Below are 25,425 nucleotides of genomic sequence, written 5' to 3'. Positions count from 1 at the left end.
CCGTTACTGGATCACCAACAGCCTTGTCGACACAACCAATACGCCGACTCTCTCCCAGCTTCGGGCAAGGACCACCGACTCAACCCCGCCAATACGCCCATGGCCTAAGACTTCAGTGGCCAGCGTGCGTGCAATCCAGGTTATTTCTGTTCCATTTGTCGTTCATTTCTTTTAGTTATCTTTTGTTCGCATTGTAACATTTGGGTGAAATCTTATAGGCCCGGATGGACGAAGAGACGAAGAGGCGGGAGGAGATCGAGGCGAGGCTGGAGGAGGAGCGGACGCTAAGGCAGGAGCAAGAGTGCAGGTGGCAGGAAGAGCGGATGCAGGAGCGGCAGAGGATGGAGCAGGCGCTTCTTGCTGAGCGACATGCCGCGCAACAACAGATGCAGACCATGTTCTCATACCTCCAAGGCCTTGGCGCGACAATAAACTATCAACCGCCGCTAACGATGCCCTGGCCTCCACCACCGCTGCCACCGCTAGGCCTTCCTTCTATCTTTCCTCCATCTGGCGCTACAGGCACTCCTGTGAGTATGATATATAGATTACTTTGCTTGCACATACATATTCAAATTTTGAGATACTTTATGTCAATATATCATGTGCTATATCTGAAAGAACATCTAGACTCACTTAGTGGTTGGTTGATTAATGACATATGCTTTAATAAGAATGATTAGAAGGTATCACAGCTGATATATACATGAGCTAAGTCAAGGATATGAAAGTTGAAAAGCGGCTATTCATTTAATATTTTATCTTTTCAAATTGAGTTTAGAAATGTCATACTATCAAGAGGGACATGAACTCTTACAATTTTCTCAAGATGTAATCCTATGTCATTTTTTTGCAGAATCAATCGATTGGGGGGTCAGATGAGCCTCCGGACGAGCATTCACTGGCACCGGCAGCGTCGCAGTGGCCACCTAGCTGATATAGAGTTGTTTATGATATTTGTTCTACAGACTTGTTGTTGTTGGACTAGACTTGTTTAATTAGTTGGACTTGTGCTTGTTGAACGTTACACTTATGGCATCGATGTTGGACTTATGCTATTTGTGATATTCGTGCGACGTAGCATGAGATATTTGTGTTATTATGTGATATTTGTGATGGATGTGCCTTATATATACTATATTGCTTGTCTGGAATGTATATATGCTTTCTTTGTGATGATGAGTGTGGTTATTACATAAAAAACAGAAAAAAAATACAAAAAAACAGCAAGCTTTGCCGAGTGTTTTTAGCCTGACACTCGGTAAAGCAACCATTTTTCTATTTACTGGAAAACAAATTTGCCGAGTGTAATTACCTAGACACTCGGCAAAGTTTGAAACTTCGCCGAGTGCCAGACGCGTGGCACTCGGCAAAGATCCAAACTTCGCCGAGTAGCATGCGTTTGGCACTCGGCGAAGTTTCAAAGCTCGCCGAGTGCTGCAGATCTGGCACTCGGCGAACTTTGGATCTTTGCCGAGTGCCACGAGTCCGGCACTCGGCAAAGTTCCCCTCCCCGTCCCGTCCCGTTCGGCCGTCCCGTTTCATTCTTTTTTGCCGAGTGCGGCGTGGCACACGGCAAACGTTTGCCGAGTGCCCGAGAATAGGCACTCGGCATAGCCGGCTTCGCCGGTAGAAGAAAGGCCGTGTGCGCTTCGCCGAGTACTACACTCGGCGACTTCTTTGCCGAGTGTTTTCCTGCCTTTGCCGAGTGTCTCTGGCACTCGGCAAAGTAGGCGAGTCCGGTAGTGTTTGTTGATTTCCGTTTAAGTTGAGCAACTTTGCTAGCGTCAAATATTAAAGCCCAAGCCCAATTACAGTAGCCGTGGTACTCCATGTCACAAAAAGGAATTTTCATTTCAGACATGGACATAGTTTTCAGAATGCATCCTTTTATCAACATATTAGGCTATACATTTCTCGAACATTGCAAATGATAACATTATGAAACAAGTATGTTTTCCTATGCTAGTCTAAATATATATTTTTCAAATGTGCAGCCTCACAATAATCAAATAAAAGAAAGATAGCCAAAGTTTAACTGGATAAACCCAAGAACATAATTTTTTTTTTAAAAAAGAAGAGCTTGGTAAGGAAATTGGAGGTGCTCAGCCATTTGAACGCGTTGGTCTGGCACGTATGCATCCCTAGTAAAAGCTGGATTGGACGTAGGCCAGGTTGGTGTTGCGAGTGGCCTTTGCTTTACTGGCCTACTCTCTCCTTTTCAAATTGTAGAAAAGATTATAAAAATTTATAGTACCAAATAGATATAATATTAAAATGTATTTAATGAAGAATCTAATAATACTTATTTGGTATCATAAATGTTAGTATTTTATTGTATAAATTTGGTTAAACTTGAAATATTTTCATTTTTCAAAAGTTGGAATAACTTATAATTTGGAACAAAGGGAATATTTGGTATGGACAGGTTTTTGGCTGAGATGGTAATTGCTTGGAAGTTGGCTGCATTAGGATTACAACTAAGCAAGGCTCATTGGATGGTAATCTATGGTCTCCTCACTACCAGCACCATGACAGCTTGGAAAGTGTCAGGACAAAAGTAAGTATTTTTTGACCTGTATAACTGGTGAATTATTAGGGAGTCCAGAAACTTGGGTTGGTTATAAATCACCGAGAGGTGTAAAATAATACAAGCAGATGCATGAGAACATGTGAGAGCCGTCCTCGATCCTCAGATGTTCAGAAGCTGAATGCACATGTCTGTGGACCTACCAATTCGCAGAGCCTGTATCTTTGCCGGCCACTTTTAGGTCAGGGAGGAACTGCCCTGCAAGCTCGATAATTGTCGCAATGTGAGACAGCCAGACATAGTGTCAGAGACATGCAAAAGGGTCTGCCGGCCGTTCTTTTTGTTGGACATGGGCAGCAAATCTACCGTATTCTCTATTTCTGTATACCACTTCTCTACCCTCGCGCGGCCACGTCATCAGCAAAAAACGGCCCGTCCGATCTTACATCCAAAGGCTAGCTGCGGTTGATTGGATCAGCTTGGATCAGCTTCCACCCGAAGCGGGATCCTGGTGGATGGCTGTAAGCATCCACCAGATGGGTGTAGAGGTTGGATGTTTTATCCTTAATCTAAAAAAAATCCTGCTTCTGCCCTCTCTGCACGCCCGACCTGTTTCGCAGACCCGATGCTTCTTCAGTTCTTCTCCCACCTCCGCCGCTCCTACGGCGCGGAGCGCCGCCCCTGCCTCCCTACCGGCCGTCGTACACCCCCCCCCCCCCCCCCCCCCGCCCCCGTCATGGCGCCGCTGCTTGGCGCCACCGACGCCGCCGTGCCGTGGCTCCGCCTTCTCCTTCTTGGCTTCGTGACGTGCCCCGCCTCTCCCAGAACGGCGCTCCACCCCCTCCCTCTTCCCGGCTCTGTCAGCCCGACGTTGTCAAGCCAGCACGGGAGCCTCGGCGCCGCCAAACCCTAGCGGCGCTGCCCGGCGCCATCACGCCCGCGCCACTCGACCCTGCCGCCTCTGGCCAACACCAGCCTCCTAGCCGAACGGCCGAAGTTCACGCCGGATGCGCCACCGTAAGTATGTCATTCATTTTCGCCTGCCCTGCCCTGTTTGCATCTACCATTGCTTCTATTTCCTATGTCTCCCGCACATGAATCGTCGTCATCCGGTCTTCTAGCTGCTGCAGAAGAAGGCCAGAGCCGGAGCCATTCGCCGGCCACGTGCCACCCCATCAAGAGACGGACCAACAGCCGCACTACCATGGCATGGCGGGACGAGGTCATCCGCCGCGCTGTCTATGTCTCCAACATCTATCACCAGGTCCCGATCCATTCCCTCCCATGTGTCGGCGTTTACTCGCGTTAATTGTGAATTTTTTCCCTGTGAATTTTCTTGGTAAGCCCTGCTCCACACCTAGATGAAAATCAATTCTACAACACGGCTGATGTAAATTTGTGAATTACCAACAACTAAGTACTACTGTTGCTCCATCTATGTCATCTTCAGGTTTAGGAAAGCCAGCCTCAGAACCCCTGCTTCCATCACAGCGAGTGTTTCGACGACAGCTATGTGATTCCATATCCATATGTTTATTCCCCTGTGATATTGTGTGCTGCTATGTATACTACATCTTATACTTTTCTGCCTCTAATGATATCAAATTTCCAATATTCATAAACCGTTAATTGCCGTCTAACAAAAGGACAACAATACCCAAGAGATTTATGTATGCTTGCAATTACATTCCCTATTACTATAACACTGCACCTTTAGAAAGGCACCACATAGATCAGATGTGTGGACAGCAGCAGCCCAGCCTGCTAATGATATAGTTCCCTACAAATGTTAAAAATGGATCAACACATGCATGAAAAAAAAAATCTGCTTCTTGCCCCAGCTGTTACATTGCCACTGCTTTACCCAATTCTTCAGTTCTCTATCTCTGGATATGGAACACCTGTTTTTCCTATGATTAGTAAAATTCGTCCATCTATGCCTGCCTAAACTATGTTTGACATCATACTGACAAGTTTCTGTTCTTTGCCTGCAACACACTGGGGTATATATCCGCTCGGGCTTATTTGGAGGCACTACATGTGAGAACAATATGGTGGATCTGTTGATTATGTCAGGTGTATTCTTCTCTATTCATTTTGAATGGTTGCATTGTGGATGTGTTGTTCCGGATGCATGTATTTTATTGGTGACATTTGTGTTGTTTCCTCATGTTGAGATTCAACAAGCACTTCCTTCTTGGCTAAATCATCTTGCTCTCCCTGACAACCTTTTAGGAAGATCAACAAAGATCGTGCCCTATATGTATTCCTTTTACATTTCCTTGCTGCAGTGGAGCTGATCTACACGGACGGAAGCATAGATTTCTGATGCTTCACCTACTCAGTCAGCATTTGCCAATATGTTTCCTTGCTGCAGCAACACGTACTCATCAACCAGGTGCTTAATTAGACGTAAACTGCATCTCCATGAATCAAGCCAAGTAGTACTTTCCTTTTAATATTCACAGACATTGCTCACTGTCCTTGCTCCTTTGTTAAGAGATATGGACCTTTGGTGTATAGGTTCCTGCTAATATGGAGAGGAAAGATCCAAATGTTTCTTCATGTACCTTTGTTTGTTTGTTTTTTGAAAATTTTCATGTACCTTTGTTGCTTGGAATTTTTTGCGACACATATCCAGTTTCTTAAATTTTAAAACATTTCATATCAGGTAGCTTATTCCATTGGGTGAATACGGGAATAAACACCTGCTCTAATAGCTTACATTTGTTAGTGCCTGTTCTGATCAAAGGCCTGCAGAAAGTTCTTGACATCTTCAGCTCAAATTTGTTGCTGTGGTTGTGCGATGCCTCAGGGAAAGAGGAACTTCAGATGTTACATATAATTTGCTCTTTATGAACTGTGATTCATTGCAATTTCTATGAAAGGTTCTTAGGTTCAATTGTTTCAGAAATTCTGTATGCCATATTTCGGACTTCCTGCCCTTCGCACGGGGTACCTTCTAGTTGAATTAGGAAGTTCAGTCACAGCAGCACTAGGGAGTACAATTATTTGTTCCCGGTGCGTGATTAAAAAAAATTGTGAACTGCAATTTCTGGCGCCTGAAGAACTACACGGCCGAACCATGGCATGAAACACCTTCCGGTTAGGCTGCTTGCTTGTCACCTGCTTCCGGTGATATCTGCGACCACTCCTTTCTGAATGGGAGGATAGCACTAGCAGAGGCGCCCAAATATTTAATTATTTTCAACTAGTAGCAAATAATTAAATTACGACAGCCCTATTTTCAACTCCATGTCACTGCAAAAAGTGATTTTTAGTAAGGGGACTTCAAAGGAACGAGAGATGATCGAAGACAGAAAAAACTTCTCAACCGGAGTATGATATATCAATCAATTTTTATCATGCCAGGTCAGGATCGTAGGGAACGAGACAGGTTCAAGCAAGAGAATGTAGCCCTTATCCAATTTAAGGGATTCACAAGACACGAATTTATTCTCCTAGGGTTGCTCAGAGGTAAGAGCAATTCCAACCCACCTACTACTCATGGGTTTTGGTCCCTATACCACCCAACCGAGGACCTCTCATCCAGTTTCAATCTCCTACTTCACAACTCTAACAGCTTGCCTTGATTGCTTGAAAGAGTCTTCTACTTCTGAAATCTAAGGAGTTGATCTTCCTTCACTTATCACAGATTCTGCTAGATTCCGCCACAAGCACAAGTAGAGGAACGACCAACAGAACTGGCGTGGTCTTGCAGCCCGTGATCCATCTATGTAATAGTGTAACATCATCGTACTACTGAACACAGTTTTTTTTTTATGAAACTACTGAACACAGTTAAATGGTAGTAGCAAGCCTCAATAAGGTTAGCTAGCAAGTAGCAACTAATGCACTCAGAAAAGATGGCAAAAGTGACAATTGCAATTGGCCCCTCCTCAATCTCTGATGGAAGAGTATTTTCCTTAGTTTCTACGAGTTTATAACACCTCACCACTCTTTGGCAAAGAACACAAATGTGCATGTATGTCACCATATGCACATTTCTTCAGGCACACTGCCTCATATCTGTACCACCTTTCCACATTTCTACCTTTCTAACCATTGCCATCCATTCTAACATTTTTCTCTTTAAACATGAAAAATGGGCATGCTTTTTCTATAACAAGAGAATATGAAAAAGGGGGGAATCTTTTTTTTACTATCCATAGTCATCATCCTTTGCGCCAAAAATGTGAAAATCAAAATGCACGGCCTTCACCTGACCAATCGAATTTTAATGCACTTCCTCTGCGACATGTACCCTCAATTCTCAATCCCCCGATAACATCGCAAATTCATCAGCTGTAATTTCCTTATTATGCACAGAATCTTCGTCTCTGCATAAACAAGTAAAATTGTGAGACCAACAATGCAGTGATAAACCTATCCAATTTGGACGACGAAGAAAAAGAAAGGGGAGCCGTTCATATTACTCGAAGGTTTGCCCGAATCACTTCCTCCAATGATTCCGCAATTTCCAGTTGCTTCATCACTGTAGCTTGCAGCACCTGCCCAACAAAAGAGGGACTCTCTTATTTTCACTCGAGACTGGCAGCAACATTTAGATACTAATTTCTTTGGACAGTCTTGAATCATCTATCTCAAGGATGAATGAGAATGCTATGCTTATTCCTCCGCTTCTTTGTTTTATTGAAAACAGGAATATTTTGGTCATCTTGTATTCAGAAATGTTTTGACATCCTATGGTCTTTTCCATCCCAGCATTTTGAATGCCTTCATTTCCGCTTGTATCATGTTTAATTAACAATATAAAATCGAAAGGAATTGCAAAATATTCTCTTATTCATGCAGATAGAAATGGAGATAAACTGACATACTTAATGGATGCTTACCTTCTTTGTTCGCTCCAGGTCAGACTCAATACATTTTATTCTATCCCACGACTCCAAGAGGGATCGTTCTTTCTCTAGGGGAATCCCTGGGGGCTTGCTGCCAAGCTCATCGACTTTCCCTTCAAGCCTCTGAAGGCGCTCTATGATAGGACTGATGCGGTCTACACTGAATGTCTCTACTGCTGGATGATCTTCAGAAACCGGTTCAGGTTCGGCTGGAGGTAGTGGGTTGTTGACCCTTGTCACCTGCTGATCATATGCTATATGGAAGCAGGCGAAGACTTTGACAATCAAAGCCAGAAGTAATCTGAAGAAGCGATGGAATGTTCCTTCATCTGAAACCTCTTTAGGTACTACTGTACCTTGTCTATTCCTTGAGGGACCTATAGAGAGCAAAGATATGTGAATAAAGAATCAGTGGATGAACTCAAAAGAATAAATGCAACAGATTGTTCTGTAGGGTTAAACAGTTGAGCAGCATGCTATCCTAGGCAAACAAGAACAATGTTGACATCTCTAACATAAGATTACTGTTGAAATGGTAATTGTCACTTATAGTTCGACATATAACCATGGCATGCATGAAATGTAAAAGCCAGCATTTTGCATGTACTTATCCCTAGGACCTCACTATTTGCACTAGGCCAGAGTGAGGATATTTCTTTTCAGAATCAGGAAAGTGAGCGGAGATGTCTGGCGAATGAAAAAGTAGCAGCTTCATGATATTACAGAAATTTACATTTCAGAAGAACCAGTGAGAACATACCTGCCATATGTGCTGCTGTGCTGGTAATCAGTGGCCGAACTTTAGCCCTTACATCTGAGGCGCTGCTTTTATCTGAAATTGATCCTCCTCGACCATAGTCAACCGTTTTGTCCACCACAACAAAGTGATCGTCACAACTGTAATAAGCGGCAGAGTCTCGTGCTCTCATCTGTATCTATGTAAAAACATATGCTTCAGTACCACACTTTTTTTTGGCATTAGGACAAGACAAGGATAAGCTACATTGTGGGAACTTAAATTGTCACCTCTTCACGAACTGGAGCCAATCGACTACACCCCACTGTGCTTCTCTCCACTGTGTTTCTCATCATTGGAGAACCTAGATCATCAATGTCAGATCCTGACTCCACAGTTGACGTGTCACTGTTTCTACCCTATTATCCGAAATAAGAAAAGAAACACAATTGTAAGTAGTTGCCCGATAAATGTGATTGGAGCAAAAGGGTTCATCCAGTTTTTTCCCTGATTGCGCATGAGAGGCGCATATCATTCCATTAAAGAAGAAATGGCAATATGTACAATTACTAGCAGACCCCTTACAATCTTTGGAACTAAAGGGTTCATCCGTATTAAAGAATATGGCATGATTCAATAAGTGGTTCAGAGTGTAGAGTTTACCTTCAAAAGATGTAGCCTAGCAAACGAACTCCTCCTCTGCTCAATCTCAGATAAACGTCTGGTATGTCTTGTAAATTTTGCTTCCTTGTTATGTGCAAGCTACAAGCAATGAAATAAAGTACTACTGTTGTCATATGGTGCATGGAAAAGACAAGGTTATGAAAACATGCATCAAGTACAGTTGTCGTATTGTACCGAAGCTACGAATAAAAAAGCTATCGTCTTTGCTGACTTTCATTAAACTAGAGTGAGGATATTCAACCTAATTGGCATTTTCAGCTGAAATTTACAATATGAATTACACAAAATTTATGTTCATAGTTAATCTGAAGAAAGATTTGTATGTGTGACCAGCATATGAAAGCAAATGTACTGAAATCGACTTAAACTCGTATTTTCATAGGGGGAAAAAACATCCAAGTTGTAACTATGTCCAGAGATGTATGGAAGTTATTAATAATACATTTCCATTTCAAAATTAGCTTAAAAATAACTAATTCTAAAACAGAATCTCATAATGCAACCCCAATAAGAATAACAGATGTTGCCATATGGGTATATGGATATGAAATAAATTAATGCAAGTTACCTTCATGACATTTGGATCATTCCATGGACCTTTGTTAGACCTGAGACATCCTCCCTCGGCAGCACAAGTGCATGTTCCACCCAAAAATTCAGGAAGTTGGCTATAAATAGCAAAAGAAAACACACTCAACTAAAGCTATGGGATACAGTAATTATGATAAGGAAATTATGCTTAGACGGTTATAAACAGCATTATAGAAATCGTACCTTGCATCTATTACTTCAAGAAGTCTGCTCTGAAACTTTGTTCCCAAAACCTACAATTGAGGCTCCATCAAAATCTATACCACTTATTTTGACAAAAGCAGGAAATAAAGCAACTCCAGAGATCATTTATGCTCACATGTATCTTTGAGGCAGTTTTAGGGTCCAGAAAACCTTTCACAGAATTCCATAGTAGCTTGAAACCACTACCAGCATTCACAACAAACATCTGATGCAGTGTCTGAGCATACGAATACAGTGTTACCCAATCTGGCACCAAGTCTTGACCAAGAAAAGCACCAAGTATTGATCAAGAAAATCAACAAAAAGTACACACACCTCAGGATAGTAGTCACTGTCAATCTTCTGCATTCTACTTAACATATCTCTTGCTGTTTTGCTGAAGTTCTTGAGACCCTGCAACATGATTCTCAATCAGCAGCGAATATTGCAGGAATAGTCGTTACTCACACTAAGCTAATGTTTCAAGAGATAAATCCTTTTAATACGAAAGAATCATCATACCACGCCATCGACATCTAGTATAGTGGTTGTCGAATCAATATGCCTTTTCGCTGCAATAGAGCATGCAGGAAACCTGTCCCTGAAGGCTCTCTCAAATTCTTGCACATGATACTTCATGTAACGGTCAACCGTAGTAATGTGCATCAGTTTGTTTGGTTCCACTTTCCCTAATCTCTCAATGTATACTGGTCTTCCCTGCCTGTCAACTCCATGGTAGCCCTGAGGATAATAGCATAGCACCTCGTCTAGCTCCTCAAAATTGAAGTCCTGCAAGATTTAGTTACAAGATTATTGCTTTTCAGGGTTTCATGAAGCAAAAAATCGGTTTTGAGATCAGAGATGATACTCTGCAAATAAAGACATACTAGCTTTTATCTCTTGCATGCTAAAAGCTACCACTTTAAGATGGTGAAAGGTATTTCTCACATTAAGACCACACATCCTTATGAACCACAACAGAAAATAGCTGCCAGCGAACATGGCCATAATGTTACTGTGTCAACTAACCCAGAAGCATTAGCCTCACCTCTAGTATTGTATCCGCTCCAAATTCTTTTCTCCACTGGAGCATCTCAGACCACATTTGGATCGCCTTCTCGGTGTCAAATTTTCTAGCCTTCAAAAACCTTCAGATATACCACAAGAATGTGGAATTGCAACTGTCAGTCTTATGCTGATAAGGAGCTATCCATACTCTTGTAGATTTCAGTGTGGACAGTATTCATGGTGCACCAACCTCAGCAACAAGTGATAATCATTATGTTTGTCAGGTAGCAAGTTCCTGTTCAAAAGTTCTTGCTGGAAGGTAAAGACAGCACGCTCCTCTTGCTCATCCCTGACATCTTCGATTGTGAAGGACGAGGCCCGATGCTCCACCTTTCGTTTTCCCCTCTTCTTGAGTGAATGTGTGAGCTTGTTTGATGCGTTCAGTGCCTTTTTCTTCAGTGACCCGATGGATAGCCGCCTTCTCTCGTCCTCTGAATTCTCCACATCTGACCTCCGTTCTTTCCTATCATCAAGCGTGAACAAACCTTCCATGCTTGCTGAGCGACGCCACACTTCAGAAACAGCGACAGGATTTCAGTTTGTGATATGAATGGACAATAGCTCCTATACTGTCACTATGATAAAAGAAATAGTATGCATATGTACCTGACATTTTGTAGGAAGCAGAGGGCTGAAAGTAATTCTGTAGGCTGTAAAGAGATGGCACAGATAGACCTGGAATAGAGTAGAGATTGAGCAAAGTATCATGGGAATATGACAACCAGAATTCACAGTACAAAACAAAGTATCTTTTTTTTTGCAAGAAGATGATTTTTTTTTTGACGTGGACAAAGCTAATGTGATGTTCTTAGTCGCTGGTGAAAATGGGAAGGAGAACTTTAAAGGCATTGGCATTAGGTTTGCAGTTAGGTCGGTTACCGACAAGAGGAATTTCCCCATTAAAATAAAGAATAAAACGCTCTGCACTGCCCTTGGTTTGGTAACCATCAGGTGAGTAACTACAGATTAAAGTGCCATAAAATACGAGCTCAGCAAAAGGGCAGACAACTCCTGTACTGTATCAGCTCCGGGGTGCAGGAAAAGGTGGGGGTCAACAAAGTAATTTTGACGGGCTGTCAGTGGGTGACAATGAAAAAAAAGACTAAAAATAGATATGAAATGAGGATTTAATTCCAAGAAGAAGAAAAATGAAACGGTCCCAAAACGTGCCTTGTTAACAAGACTTGTGCTAACCATTAGTGGTGCTTAATTTCCAAGACAGAAGCAGCCGTGTGCAGCCAGGGTTGCAGTTGCAGAAAAAAAGATAGTGGTCAACAAACAGCCTTTGACTAGGGCAGAGTTGATCAGAGCCAGCAGTTGCTGGGACGAGACTGCTGGGACGAGATTAAACCATGTTAATGTTGCTGATAAATGACGAACAAAGCAACGCACGTTTGCGTAACTGGCTGGACGTGATGTAATAGCCGATTGCTGAAGCTGAAAGAGAGCAAGAAATACGGACTGAATTTCAACGAAGGTGACTTCCATTGCTGCCGGTAGTGGGTAGGTACAGGTCAACCACTCGTTTTTAGGGCAAGGTTGTATGGCACCACGCCACCAGCGGAATTAATTGGTTCTTGCTTTACCAAAAGGGCTTTTTGAGGCGTGCCAAAAGGACTATGTTCTGGGATAATGTGATCAGGAATACTAAAGAAACAAAACGAAGTCGTGCGGAATGCAGCAGAACATGAAGTACCAATTATGTAAATCCTGACACTTGATGAGCGTATTAAATTTAACAAAACTTGTAGAATATGCTGGGGAAACCAAACAATTCCTTGCTCCGCAACTGGGATGTCAGAGCCGCGGAGATTCTGTAGTGAAAATCTTTCGCTTAAGAAACGCTCTGAAGGCCGGAGGAAAAATTGCAGGATTGACCGTGAGAAGAAACAAGAATGAGGCTTGCAGGTGAACCGTCACCGTTGCGTCAAATTTGGTGCGGCCGGAAGCATATTTGGCAGCAATCCCAGGATTGAGCAGACGACGGGACGGGACGGACCAGCGGCCACCATGAAATCGCGAAACAGAGGAGCCCCCTCCGTTCCATCTGGATTGCTGTATCATCCACGAGGAGAGGAGGCAAACAACCGCCGGCGAGAAAAAAGGGGAGAGGAAACGCAGGCACACCACGGGCTCGAGGCCAAATTCAGCACCGATCCCGACCGAATTCCCCTCGAAAGGGCCAACGAACGCGACGAATCCCCATCCTAGTTCTTGAAAAGAAAACGAAAGGCGACAAAACGATAACCAGAGGCCAGCGCCGGAAAGACGAACAGGGGAAGCGACAGCGCAGAAGGATAAAATCTCATCTCACCTCCTCCAGGACGGGGACCGAGTTCCGCGCCGGCTGTGGGCGGGGGCGACCCCCCGACTCCTACCTGGGCCGCGGCTCCCGGCAGCCACCGGCCGGCGACCTCGCTCAGTCAGATCCTCCCCTCCTGCCGCCTGCTCCGGCCAAAAAAAGCCCAGAGCGCGAGCGAGCACGCCACGGAACGCGGGGGGCGGGCAGCGCGCCTATATCCTTTGGGCAATTGGGTGACGCTGACGGGCGAAGGCGAGGTGGAGAGGGTGGGAGGAAGAGGACAGGGTGTCCGCTTGCCTATTCCTCGGCGCCGTCGGCCGTTGCCCCGTCGCGTCGAGCTGCTGCTGCTAATTATACGCGTAGGGAGCGGGGGGAGGAGGCCGCTGCTGTCTGTGATCGTTGCAACGACGCCGGCGGGGCAGGCAGGGGGCAGAAGGAGCAGAAGCTTCCGCTTCTGCCCCTTGGCTCTTCCGCGGAGCCCGGCCGTGCGATTTCGGGGGTGTCCTGAGGGGGTTTACGCAAAAAGCTCCGCCTCCCTTAGGGCCGGGCATTCGGGTTACCCGAAATTTTCGGGTCGGGTAGTTCGGGTTTTAGGAATTTCGGGTTTCCAAAAATGATACCCGAAATCAGTTGGGAAAAAGAAGAACCCGAAAATTCGGGTACCCGAAAATTCGGGTTCGGGTTTTACCCGAATTACCCGAAATTCTGGAACTCCACATATGCAGTATAAAATTAAATCAAATACACCCAACCATACATCCAGTTCACACGTCCAAACTGACAGTTCAAACGAAATTAACTAACACTTCACATGTCCAAACCGTGACAGTTCACACTTCACATATCACAATTAATAAACATAATTTTGAAGCACACAAATCAAATCATAGATGAAAAAACAAATCATTTCGGGTACCGTGGCCCAATACCCAAACTACCCGTATTAATTTCGGGTACCGTGGGTTGGAACCCGGATTAGGATTCGGGTTTTTCGGGTTCGGACTTTTCGGGTTCGAGCTTGGATTTTTCGGGTTCGGGTATCGGGTATCAGGTTTTCTGCCCAGCCATAGCCTGCGTGCTCTGCCGGCCATCTGGCTGCTGGTCTTCCGGTTCAGGGCGTGGGGCCTACTTTTTTTTTCTGTTTGTGCAGGTAGGGCCCAGCGGAAGGGTAGAAGCAGCTCACTCCTCTGGAATAAAGGCCTGCATGCTGGTCCCCATCTTTGCTTTGATTTTGATTTCCTGCTGGCGCCCTTGATTAGATTATAGGGCTGTGTTTGGTTAAACGTCTTGTCAAGTTTAAAAAAAAGACAAACACCCGCATTAAGTACTAAATAAAGTCTATTTACAAAATCTTTTTAGGGATGGGTGTAACTTTTCGAGACGAATCTAGTGGCGATAATTAATTGATGATTACTACAGTGATGCTACAGTACCATCTTCTAATCGCACGGTCAAAGGCCTCATTAGATTCGTCTTGCAATTTACACGGGGGTTGTGGAGGTGGTTTTGTAATTAGACTTCATTTGATACTCTAAATTAGCGGTCAAAGCATGCTACAGTATTCCCATGAAAAAAACCAAACACGGCCTAGGGCTCGTTTCGTGTTTTTTTTTCCATGCTTGCTTAAATTTTTTTTAAAAAAATCGGTCGACGGTGCTTTCCATTGACAGATAGTACAAATGTTTTCCCCTTTTGACAGCTCGTTAAGGATTTTCATCAAATCATTTCAAGTAGATAGAAAAGGGATTGTACTCTCATTTATTTTCCAAAGCAAAACTGACGAGCGGCCCGGAGGCCGGCCGCCGGCCGGCAAGGACAGCCACTCCAGTCGTGGAAAAGGGGGAAAAGGCAAGGTTTTTATCGCTCTACGCAAGGCAGTGAAAAGAAATTGCGTTACAAATATGGATATCCACACATGTCCTCTATAGTTTCTTGGGCTTGTGGAAGTGACAGCGACGGGGTGACACGAGCGATGCCGTTCAGCTTAAGTAGGAGTCATAATCAGACGGGGACACAAACACACTTAAATTTTGGACAATTGTATAACTGTTCTTATTTTGAGCTCTAACTGTATGGTTGTCTTTATTTTTTCAACTTTGCATGTTTGCTCCTGCTTTTTAAAATCGAAGGCACCGTTAGCCCTTGTTTCTCAACACCAAGAGCTACACTTAGATAATAATCCCAAAAAAATTTCATAAAACTCCTCTGTTTCGTTCGTGACCCCTTGTTCACACGCACCGACGCTAGGGTTAGGGGCGGCAGGCGTCGTGGTGCTGGGGCGCCCGGCGGGCGGGTGCGGGGACGCGGCGGGCAGGCGTGAGCGGTGGGTGTGGCGGGACGAGGCGGCCAAGGACCGACGCTGCTCGGCGCGGAGGCCGGCGGTCGGGGGACCGGCGCGGCGGCAGGCGGCCGGCTCGTCCGCGCCGAGCGCCCTCTGCTGGAGGAAGAGCTCCAGCTCGCTCGCTGCACCGGGCGGGGAGGCGTGGGGACGAGCCGCTAACCTGGGCAGCCGCGCGCGACTGACCGGCTGCGGCACGGAACGGCTGCCGTCGCCTGGCCGGTCGCGGGAGAGGAGATGCGGCGCTGGGTTAGCTGCGGGCAGAGGAGGAGCGGTGCCGGCCCGCCGCCTGGTCAGCCGCGGGGCGGGGAGCGCGGTGCTGGTCAAGCCGCACGCGGGAGCTACAGCGAGGAGCGCAGTGCTGGTCGAGCCGCCGGCGGGGCGTGAGCCTCGTGGCCGGCCGCAGCGAGAGCGACAGGATTTGCCTCAGGGCCGGCTGCGGCGGGGAGTAGCGGCGCCGGGATGGACGCCCTTGCCTCCGGGCCGTCCGCGGCAGCGAGGAGCGGTGGGGTAGGCCTCGGGGAGCTCCGCCGGAACCGGATCAGCTGACGTTGGGGCTGCTGACATTGGGTCACTGCCAGCGGGCCCCAGCGCTAGTGGGCCCCACATGCAGTGGCTCAAAGTCAGCCACCCCAACTGCAGCGGATCTCAATCCAGCTCCGCCACCGTCTTCCTAGTCCTGCACAGGAGATTCCTGCACGGTGAGGTCCACGGTGAGAGACAGAGAGGTCTCAAAGCTCCTCTGCTTGGACCGTTCCGCATAATGTAAAAACTCAGATACCATCTCCTATCTGTAAATATTATACTTACAAAATAAATGGACAATAAGTCTGCACAAAAAAAATCGAATCGAATCTTGGGTCATTCATGTTAAGGGCATTTCTGTCTTTTCAGCTTGTATTTAACACCGTTAACTCTTCTTCACAAAACAGGGGCAAATGGAACCTTCAGATTCAAAAAAATAGGGGCAAACATGTAAAGTTAAAAAAATAAAGGCAAACGTACATTTACAGCTCAAAACAAGGGCAGTTATGCAATTGACCCTTTAATTTTCTATAGAGTATTCCTTAAATAGTTTCTAAACGTGCCGTACTATATGTTCTAGTTTTAATTTGATACGTGAAATAATCATGTATAGTTTCGTTCAAGAACTGGATGGTAGCCTAGTTAGTCGCGCCAGGTGCCAGATGGATTGGCTAGGGTACGGTTCGAACTCTAATCCTCGTGAGGTCGCGCTACAGTCTTCGCGGTGGTAGGAGGCTAATCTACCTTGACCTCTAATGTATAGTTTCATTTCACTATTCAATATGTTAGCTATAGTATTTAGTTATCGCACGGTGCTTAGATTAAATGTGCCATATAGATTGTGTGAAGGAAACCCACACGATGATGTATTACTATCAGTTGGGTTCCCATTCCAATTTCAAAAGTCTTGGTAACTTATATAGATGTACATCAAATTTCATCCCCGTGAAGTCTAAGTATTTTCTCTCCATGCCACGTCACCATTTTTATCCACGTGACACGTCACTGAACGAGACTAAAATTCTTATAAAACTTGCATTAACGAGTCTGATGCTGCGCATGCGGACGCGTTGTTCCGCTACCGCCGGAGCAATCGACAAGACGCCGAACTTCACTGTGGCAAAGAGAATGCGACATATATGAAACATTCTACGGCAAGGCATCATACCGTGTTTCTTTCTGTATCTCTACTGCTAAAAAGATTTAAAAGAAATATCGGAGAAAAAACTTTGGTGCGACCCTAACCCCTTCTCTGGGTGGCTCTGCCTTGCGATGATTCTATCCATCCGATCATTCCTGTACGATCTGAGCCGTCCAACCACTTGCCCGACCCGCCTCCCACAACGCACGCCTACGCCTGCCCTCCCTCTCGCTACAGCCCCGTTGCCCTCCACCTCTGCCGTCGCTGCCCTCCCCTCGCGATGCCGCAGCCAGCGAGCCGATCCGCGCCGCCGCCGCCATTGCGTCGTCCAGCCATCCCCACTCCTCTTGACACCCTTCCCCTCGCGTCGCCACCGCCGTCCTCTCGCGCCACCGCATTGCCCATCCTTCCTGCTATCCCTCCCCACTGCCGTGGGGCCTAGATCTGGCGGCACGAGCGCACGGCCAGCGGATCACCGCGGCCTACGGGGTCAGCAGCTGCGGTAGGAGGGCAAGGCACGCGTGGATCTTGGTGCGAGCATACCGTGAAGGCCTTCAAGTCAACGCGACCGGGGCGAAGCGGCTGCCGGGTCGATGGCCGCAAGCTAGAGATTTCATCGATTTCAATTTGGTAATTCAAATCTAACACTGCAAATTTCAGAAACTGAACACTTTGCTCAAGCAAATTAGCTGTTATTGTTCAACTCGGCAGCCTCAACACTGCTGATCTATCGTTTTTTCCCTTCCCTGCAGGGCGTTCGATTCATCTCTGCCGATAGCATGAGATCCCAATCATCACATGGTAAGTGATAGGATTCCTAATTTGTCTAGAACTTCAGCACTTGATTAATGTAATTATACAAACCTGTTTGCCAGACTTTCAACTATGAGCCTATTTGCCAGACTCTCATCTAGGATTCTACACTTGATTAGTGTAATTATTCAGTCAGTTCATGTCTTTCAATAGCCTAATATGCCAAACATTGTAGTAAATGACCAATGCATGAACAATTAGGTAATAGTCACGGCCAATTTGTCAGTACTGGCTAGGACAGTTGGATGCCTATTGTTTACGTGTTTCTTGTCAATCACTGTTCTGCCCCATTTGTTAAAATATTTTCAAGGACATTTTAGCATAGTGTGGTACTACCAGTACTGTTGGGCTCATGCATCACCATAAATCTCTACTGGAAAGGTATGGTGGCTGATGGGAATTGTTCTCCCTTTGATGTTAATCATATCAAATGCTTACTTCCGAATCCCTTCTAAAATCATGGCATGTATATTGGAGAATCATTATTAGAATATGCCAAAAGCAGTTTTGCTATTAAATGCCCAATTCCTACTAAACTTATTACTATTCAATAGTATGATGAAAGTTCGCATACTCTTAGAACCCTACCATCTGATACTCAAGGAAGTTTCAACTGATTTGCTGCACTTGTAGAGCCTGCTTGCAATTATCGGCTTAAAAGAATTAGGCACTTCTTTTTTGTTTAAGATTTCTTCTCTAAGCTATTACACACTACATGAATCCTAGAATAATTTTTCTTCCTAATTTAGTAAATTTTGAATACATCAATCAGAATATAAGTTTCGCATACATCAATTTCTATTGTCTGGATCAGTGTCGTATGAGAATACAGAAACTCAGCTTTGTTTCTCTGATTTTTTCAGTGGAATTTGTTTTTATTTATTCTTATTTTAATTAATTTACCTTTTTTTTAAGATGTACGAGTCTTTTAGCTTCTTAGCTAAATACTACAGCTGTTCTTAAATATATGACACGTCAATGATGAAATAAATACTGCTACGGATGGGAAGCTGCCCTCATGGAGTCATTATAATTGTATCATAATTTGCTTGCAGTGGGAGTCTATTGACTGAGGCAATGTGCTCATGCCATATCCGTTACGCCTGCAAAAGACTTTCATGGACCCTAAGACCAGCACTTCTTTTGTCAGGTACCAAACTACCAGTTCTCTCTCATACTCTGCAGCTAGATTATTCACATGGACCCTAAGGTCACTTCTATATTTTTTATTTTATTGATTTGCATCTGTCACATGTTGTCTCCAGGACTGTTGCATTGGTGCTAATCCTCTCTAGAAGGCAAAACTGGCCAAGCGAGCTTCAATGCTAATGCATGTCAAATGGGAAAGATAATCCTCACTAGAAGGCAAATGAGCTTCAATGCTAATGCATGTCGGGGCTGGGTGAGATTATTTCCTTCTTTTATTTCTCTTTAGTGCATGCCCCATGCTTTAAGGACTAAGGAATGTCATAGAACATTTGTTGATTGAGGGACTGAGGGGTAATAATTTCAGAATATCTAACCTGTGCATATGTTTGGTTCAATTCCGAGTGCGTTGCCAAGGCTGTCATATCCCATTCCATGCAAAGGTCAGTAGTAGTGTTTTTACAAGAGCTGAATGAATCATCCTCTAAGCCATGACATGACTTAAATATTGTGAGTGAACAAGAGGTTAACTTGTTCTTCTAAATTAGGAAAGCTATGATCACATTGATAATATAGTGCTGTTTGCACAGGTTGCTGTTCTAAAGAAGCCAGCTGTATCGATGATATCGAATACAAAATTGCACTATTCATGTTATTCTGAATTAGCAAGCCATGATCACTTGGTGACTTGTGCTTTCTGGTAGCGTTTTGTGACTTGCGAGCTATGTCCAGTGTGATAGTGTTCAGTTTCAGAGTTGAACAGATTGATTTCAGATACAATGCGTATGCACATTACTTTTATTTACGGAGTGCTATCAATTTTTTCCATAACTGATTTGGAACTGGTCCCGTCTTTCTTTGACAACAACATACTGTTTAACTCCAGTGTCCAATTAAGGGTCAGAGTGCGTGCGTGAATGTGAACGTCTTCATTTTTACTGTGATTTGCAAAAAAAATCGAGATCTATTAATTGCAAGGTGTACTGTCTGCAACGACGAAGTTAGCAGAGGAGCAGCCTGGAGTGAATTGGCTTTAGCAGGAGCCCTCTAATGTTAAGATGATTTTATTTCTTTATTGCTGATTTGGGAGTGCATGTGAAAAAAAATTGGAAAGAGATTTGGGTTAGTTTTCACACTCCACCTATTTCAAAGTGAAGTGGAAAGTTGAATATTTTAAATTTTTATAATTTCTAAGCTGCTGCTAGCTATGACTTTTTTGAGTTTTTTTAAAACTTCATAGAGGCCCTCTTCATTCCTTTTAAAACATTTTGTTAGACATGGTTCTTTCTTGCTTGTATAATCACCATATCATGTTATTGCCTTGGTGCTTGATGATATTTTTTTTCATTTCATTTTGAGATCTTGTACGCATTGCTTGTGGATGAATTTGATTTTTTATCACCCGTAGCAATGCACGGGCACAGACCTAGTAGTTAGTATTTTGTTTTTTTCCCATTCTTTTGGCACGGTCGGGGAGAGCTACCGTCGTCAGGGATTCAAGGCGGGGGTGCGGTGCGAACAGGCGGAACAGGGGCGCGGCTTTTGAGGTGGTCGTGTCGGGATCGGGCCGAGCAGCTAGCAACTACGGGTCTGTTTGGTTCATGTACTAGTTTGGGTTTGGTTCATGTACTAGTTTGGTCAGGCTTAGATCGTAAGCCAGGCTAGTGCAATACAACTACATCATGTTTAGTTGCATGTATCTGTTAAGTCTGTATAGAATCGTTCTTGTTTGGTTGCACGCATTGCTCTGGGTAAAATCACCTTTTCTTTTCAAGAGTAAGCTTACAGCACTCCTTCCACAAATGCCACACTGCCACTGCAGTCAGGCTCGCCGGTCCAATGGCCGCCAGCTCCGGCAACAGTCCATCTAATGAGCCCATCTAATGAGCGAAGGAGGAGGAGGAGGCGGTGAAGGAGCACAGCCGTTTCTGCAAGCATGCTATGGGCTCTCTAGCGGTGTAGTCTGAGAAGCAGAAAAGAAATATGAATAAACAAGAAAAAAAGGGCTTCCGATTGCCCTTCTCTTGAAGATCAAAATCAAATAAAACAAAAGTAATGTTGACCGTTTATTTCCCCGGAAAGATCTTGAGGTGCATCGCCCATGAATCAGATCGAATTAGGCAAGAGAGATGATTTGAAGTTCTGATTCATGGAATTTCTTTGTGTCGCCATTGCCTCATCTAAGTTTAGCTAAGGCTGGGGCAACCGGCCGCCATGGGGCCTGAGCCTGCAGCGTGCTGAAGGCCGTCATGGGCTATGCATCGCCACCGGTCACGCAGGCGAGCTTTGCGGGGCAGGTGAGCTCCGACTTGCCGGGAGCGCATCCATCATGTGACTGGCCATGCGTGCAGGAGCACCGAGCTCCGGCGTGGATCCGCGCGGGTGCTCCGATGGTGTGGCAGCCCCGCCTAAATTAATCCGGCTTAAGTGCGCTAACCATCACCAAAACGCAAAACGGTAATTAGGGTTAACACGCACTTAAAACGGAGTCATCCGGCAGTGCTGTCGGGTAAAATCCCGATTAAACCACTTGAAACAGGATCGACAAAGCAGTCCAGAGAATGCAACATTCCACAAATTTTACAATACAGAGTATGAAACTAAAATATTATTACAAACCGAGTTTGAATTTATAAAAGTACAACAGAGCTCAAGAGTGATGAAAAACGAACGATAGTCTAGCGACGAAACAAGACGTCGTGATGAAGCTCGTACATGACACATCCATCCTCAAATGTACAACCTGAAAAATAAAACCACAAGCAAGGCTGAGTATACTAATACTCAGCAAGGCTTACCCGACTAAGGGTATACTTAGCCCTTTATCTAGACATGCAAGGCTTTTGGCTTGAGGAGTTTGTTTGCCGAAAAGCGGTAAAGAGTAGATCCTTAATTTCATATTTTAGCTTTCTGGTTCTAGTTCAATTAACCATTCTAGGTGAGCATCTATCCAATAGCATACATGGTGGGAAACAATTATCTTTTATCACCCAACCAACTATATTCATCATCATCATCTTTCACTTCTTACTCTATGTGGTAAAAGGGTTAAGCAGTCCCAAACCGTGAGAAGCGGACGATTCGAATCGAATTTGTTAACCTGGCCAGGCAGACCTAACACACACGCATGGGGATCGACATCTCGCTTCGCCCACGTGACTTTTCCCTTCAATTCCCGCTGCACGGAACAGGCCCACCGCTCTCGACTACAAGAATCCACGCCACGGTACGACGCCGGGTCGTGAGCCTCCTGCACCCGCATGTGGCCGCATGAGAACAACGTTCAAAGACGGTGGGGAGGTATGTTCCGGCCTCGGTGCAATCCAGTACTTAAGCTTACCGATTACCATATTTCTCGGCATGTGGTTAGTACGTTCAAAAGCTTAACCACCACTACCACACACAGCGGCCTTATCCATTTTCACTAAACAGACGGGGTATCACAAGTACCACAACCCCGCCCGTGAGCCTTATAGTTGTAGTATGTAGTAGACATTCAACTCCTATAGTTCTCGCGAGTGACAGGAAATCACTCGACTTCTACCGAACCATTAGCCTAGCCATCTAGCGACCTACACATACTAGGGTTCAAGCATAGGTACCTAGGATTATGCAGCTAAGGTTCCAAGCTACTCCTGTAAACTTAAATGCGCAAGTAGATAGAAATAATAATAAGTTGCATAAATTTAAAATAGATAGGACATGCTCCGAGGCTTGCTTGGAATTAACACTAGGTCAGTGTTAGTTAGAGGCTTCTGGAGTTGGGATCGGATTCTCAACGGCGTCGGCGAAGTTCACTTGAGCTTCTCCGGGACCTCCTTCTGCTTCAGGCACCAGCTCGTACGTACCGTCGGCGAGAGTAGTCGTGTCTATATGAAATGCACATGCATGAGTGGATGATGATAACAAGTTAAGATTAAGACATTATAGAGTTGTAATCCAACAACTCAGGTTAAGTGGTACAGCATCATACTCTCTGTTTCATTGGGCAACCATTTATAGAGTAGAATCTAACATTTCTAACTACACAAGGCATTATGATCAACGGCACAAAAGAAGCTTACTAACTTCATAAACAAGTGGTAGTTGTTTCCGAAAGCAAGTAAATCATGGTTTGCTAAATAAATAACAACTCAGCACACATACAGTAGTAAATTCAGCAAAAATTACATTAAACAGATGGTAAACAGAGTAATCTATCCTTTACAAATCATGCTATTTCATGCAGCCATTTACTCGGAACAAATCAAATATTCAGACTACACCTAGAGCAAGATTAAATTCTACAGAACAAACCACAACACTTATGAAGTTCAAAATGTTTCAGAACAGATTTCATATGATTCTAAACACCTCATAAATTTTTCAGAATTTATTCTGCACAGGATTAATTCTGAGAAATTAAACAAAACTGATAGAAATCTAACAAGATTCATTTTTAACTTCTGTTCTAGTCATAAACTGGTGCTCAAACTTTATGGAAAAGCTAATATTTTTAAAAAGAACACTCAGAAATATTTTCATGATTTATCATAAACAGAAACTATTTACCATAATTAAATTCTATTAAACAAGCATTAAATCAAACAAATAGCTACTCATGAGAACTGACCATGAAATTTTTAAAGTAACACTAGAGTCACATGAACATCTCACCATAAAAATTTCAAAGCAAGACATGGCTTCAAACAATAGTTAAGGAAAAGATAAAACAACTAGTCTTTATGTACCTAGTGACACAAATCAATTTGTACAGCAAAAGCTTTCAACAAACACCCATCATATTTTGATTCTTCTGCATAGATATTTTCATAAGGATTCCAGAACAACTGGATTTGCTATTTTATGAATTTTCTACGAATTTATATTGAATTTCAAAGTTTACAGCTAGAAATAACAAAGAGGTCCTTAAAGCACTATTTATCTGAGTCACAGGCTATTCAAACAACCCCCTAGATTTTTTTTTAAATTTCTACCCGAGGTCCCTGGCCGGTTTGGGCAAAACAGAGGACCGGCGGCGGCCGGATTTCCGGCGTGTTTGCTCGCCGGCAGCGAGGGTTAGGATGGGGAAAAGGTAAAGGGAACAGAGCCGCACCTCTGGGGCCCTTGGTTCGCGGGGAGGAGGTCCGAGGCGGCGGTTCCACAGGCGCCGGCAGTCGGCGGCGGCGGTTCACGGTGGAGGCGGCGCTCCGGCGGCCGCTTCGGGGCGGGCTCGAGCCTAGGCGGACCAGTGTGGACCGGTGGAGCTCTCTAGGGGTTTGGATTTGGCGGAGGAAGGCCGGAGCTAGGGGCTCCACGACGACCTAGGGGCTCCACGACGACCTAGGGGCGGCGGCGACGGCAAACCGCGGCGGCGGCGCTCCGAAGGGTTGGGGCGGCGATGGAGGGGTCGGGAAGCATCTATGGAAGGTGGAGAAGCTTGCGGGGCGCACGGATTTGGAAGAAATGGGGCGGAGGCGGAGGTCCGCGGCGAGCTGAGCTTGGCGGCCATGGCGACGGCGGGCGGCGCCTCTGGCGCAGGGAGGAGCTGGGCTCAGCTCTCACGCGAGGAGAGGAGAAGCGAAATCGAATTGGGCTTCGACGACGGTTTAGGCGGTGGTGGAAAGGAACGGCACGGCGACACGTGGGCACAGACACCGAGACGGCGACGGCGAACGGCGTCACGACGGGAACAGAGAAGGGAGATGGATGTGATGGCAGCTTCGTAAATAAAACAAAGTTTCAAAACTCCAGCTCATAAACTCCATTTTTCTCCCTATTCTAAAGGTCAAATAAAAAACTTTTGAATATCAAACTTGCTTAAAATTTCGAGATCTACAACTTTCGTTTTAAGCACTTTTCCATTTGAGACTTCGTTTGAAAAATAAAAATTGAAACTTGAATGCATTTGAAAATATCGTATACGCTTCGGAAATCAACTTTTTCTCCCAGTTTTGTGTAGCAACTCGAAAAACTTTGAACACGAAAGTTGTTCGTCTTTTGAAAACCTATAAAATTGGTTTCGGGCAAAAATTCATTTGAGCAACAGTTTAAAATTCATTTTTAATACCTGTTCGTTACGATTTGAAAGATGATTTAAACGTTTAACAGCTGTAATTTGAAAAACCCGTCATTTCATGTGTAAAACTTCATTTTCTCCCCTTGACATCAACTAAACTTTGGTTTATCATGATGTTAATGAGATGCCTAATCAATTTCATATGCACACGTGCATCGGTTCAAAAGTTATTTAAGTGTTCTCCCCTGTGTTCAAACACACACACAGACACACATACATATAGACATTCATACATACACATGCATTAATTCAAAGTCTCCTATTTAATGATGCATGATTTGATTCTAATTACCCTAAATTGGCTATTTAAAAACCTGAGCCGTCACATATGGCCGCGTGCGCTCGCCGGAGGCTGGAGGCGGAGACAAAGGGATGCAGTGGGCGGAGGTGAGGGAAAGGCTGCGGCAGTGACAAGGGAGGTGAGTGGAGTTCACGGGTGGCGCAGACG

At 44.7% G+C, this 25,425-nt stretch overlaps 2 protein-coding genes and 2 long non-coding RNA genes across 6 annotated transcripts; 3 read left to right on the top strand and 1 right to left on the bottom strand.

Annotated features, from left to right (window-relative positions):
* Positions 1 to 210: 210 nt before the first annotated feature.
* On the top strand, positions 211 to 1,160 carry LOC120677685 (SWI/SNF complex subunit SMARCC2-like). The gene is made up of 2 exons (XM_039958857.1): positions 211 to 530; positions 857 to 1,160. The coding sequence occupies exons 1-2, from the start codon at positions 225 to 227 to the stop codon at positions 935 to 937; spliced, it is 387 nt and encodes a 128-aa protein (XP_039814791.1). The 5' UTR covers positions 211 to 224; the 3' UTR covers positions 938 to 1,160.
* A 2,092-nt stretch (positions 1,161 to 3,252) lies between these two features.
* On the top strand, positions 3,253 to 5,197 carry LOC120678376. Of its 2 annotated transcripts, none has more exons than XR_005676508.1 (2): positions 3,253 to 3,547; positions 3,661 to 5,197. It is a non-coding gene; the product is annotated as an uncharacterized LOC120678376 (long non-coding RNA). The 2 variants fall into 2 exon arrangements; XR_005676507.1 differs by having other exon boundaries at positions 3,652 to 5,197.
* A 1,175-nt stretch (positions 5,198 to 6,372) lies between these two features.
* On the bottom strand, positions 6,373 to 13,356 carry LOC120678375 (phosphatidylinositol/phosphatidylcholine transfer protein SFH13-like). Of its 2 annotated transcripts, none has more exons than XM_039959536.1 (15): positions 12,969 to 13,356; positions 11,261 to 11,329; positions 10,845 to 11,166; positions 10,635 to 10,734; positions 10,109 to 10,375; positions 9,923 to 10,000; positions 9,723 to 9,824; positions 9,587 to 9,636; positions 9,381 to 9,480; positions 8,792 to 8,890; positions 8,419 to 8,547; positions 8,153 to 8,327; positions 7,387 to 7,769; positions 6,967 to 7,041; positions 6,373 to 6,870 (listed from the first exon to the last, which is right to left on the bottom strand). In XM_039959536.1, exons 2-15 carry the CDS (start codon positions 11,265 to 11,267, stop codon positions 6,850 to 6,852), a joined length of 1,908 nt encoding a protein of 635 aa, XP_039815470.1. In that variant the 5' UTR covers positions 11,268 to 11,329; positions 12,969 to 13,356; the 3' UTR covers positions 6,373 to 6,849. The 2 variants fall into 2 exon arrangements, with proteins under 2 accessions (XP_039815470.1, XP_039815471.1); XM_039959537.1 differs by having other exon boundaries at positions 6,407 to 6,870; positions 8,153 to 8,321; positions 12,969 to 13,201.
* Positions 13,357 to 17,168: 3,812 nt separating this feature from the next.
* On the top strand, positions 17,169 to 20,238 carry LOC120679792. Its single transcript, XR_005677327.1, has 4 exons — positions 17,169 to 17,590; positions 17,713 to 17,761; positions 18,829 to 18,923; positions 19,039 to 20,238. It is a non-coding gene; the product is annotated as an uncharacterized LOC120679792 (long non-coding RNA).
* Positions 20,239 to 25,425: the final 5,187 nt, after the last annotated feature.

This window comes from Panicum virgatum, chromosome 6N (genome assembly GCF_016808335.1).
Source record: "Panicum virgatum strain AP13 chromosome 6N, P.virgatum_v5, whole genome shotgun sequence".
NCBI lineage: Eukaryota > Viridiplantae > Streptophyta > Magnoliopsida > Poales > Poaceae > Panicum > Panicum virgatum.
The sequence above is the reverse complement of the archived record's forward strand: the minus strand, read 5'-3'. Positions and strand labels throughout refer to the sequence as shown.

Coding starts and splice junctions, on each gene's coding strand:
- LOC120677685 (XM_039958857.1), top strand. CDS start 225: ATGGACGAAGAGACGAAGAGGCGGGAGGAGATCGAGGCGAGGCTGGAG. Junction 531..856: donor CTGGCGCTACAGGCACTCCT/GTGAGTATGATA, acceptor ATTTTTTTGCAG/AATCAATCGATTGGGGGGTC.
- LOC120678375 (XM_039959536.1), bottom strand. Junction 10,376..10,634: donor GAGCGGATACAATACTAGAG/GTGAGGCTAATG, acceptor TAAATCTTGCAG/GACTTCAATTTTGAGGAGCT. Junction 10,001..10,108: donor TACTAGATGTCGATGGCGTG/GTATGATGATTC, acceptor ATCATGTTGCAG/GGTCTCAAGAACTTCAGCAA.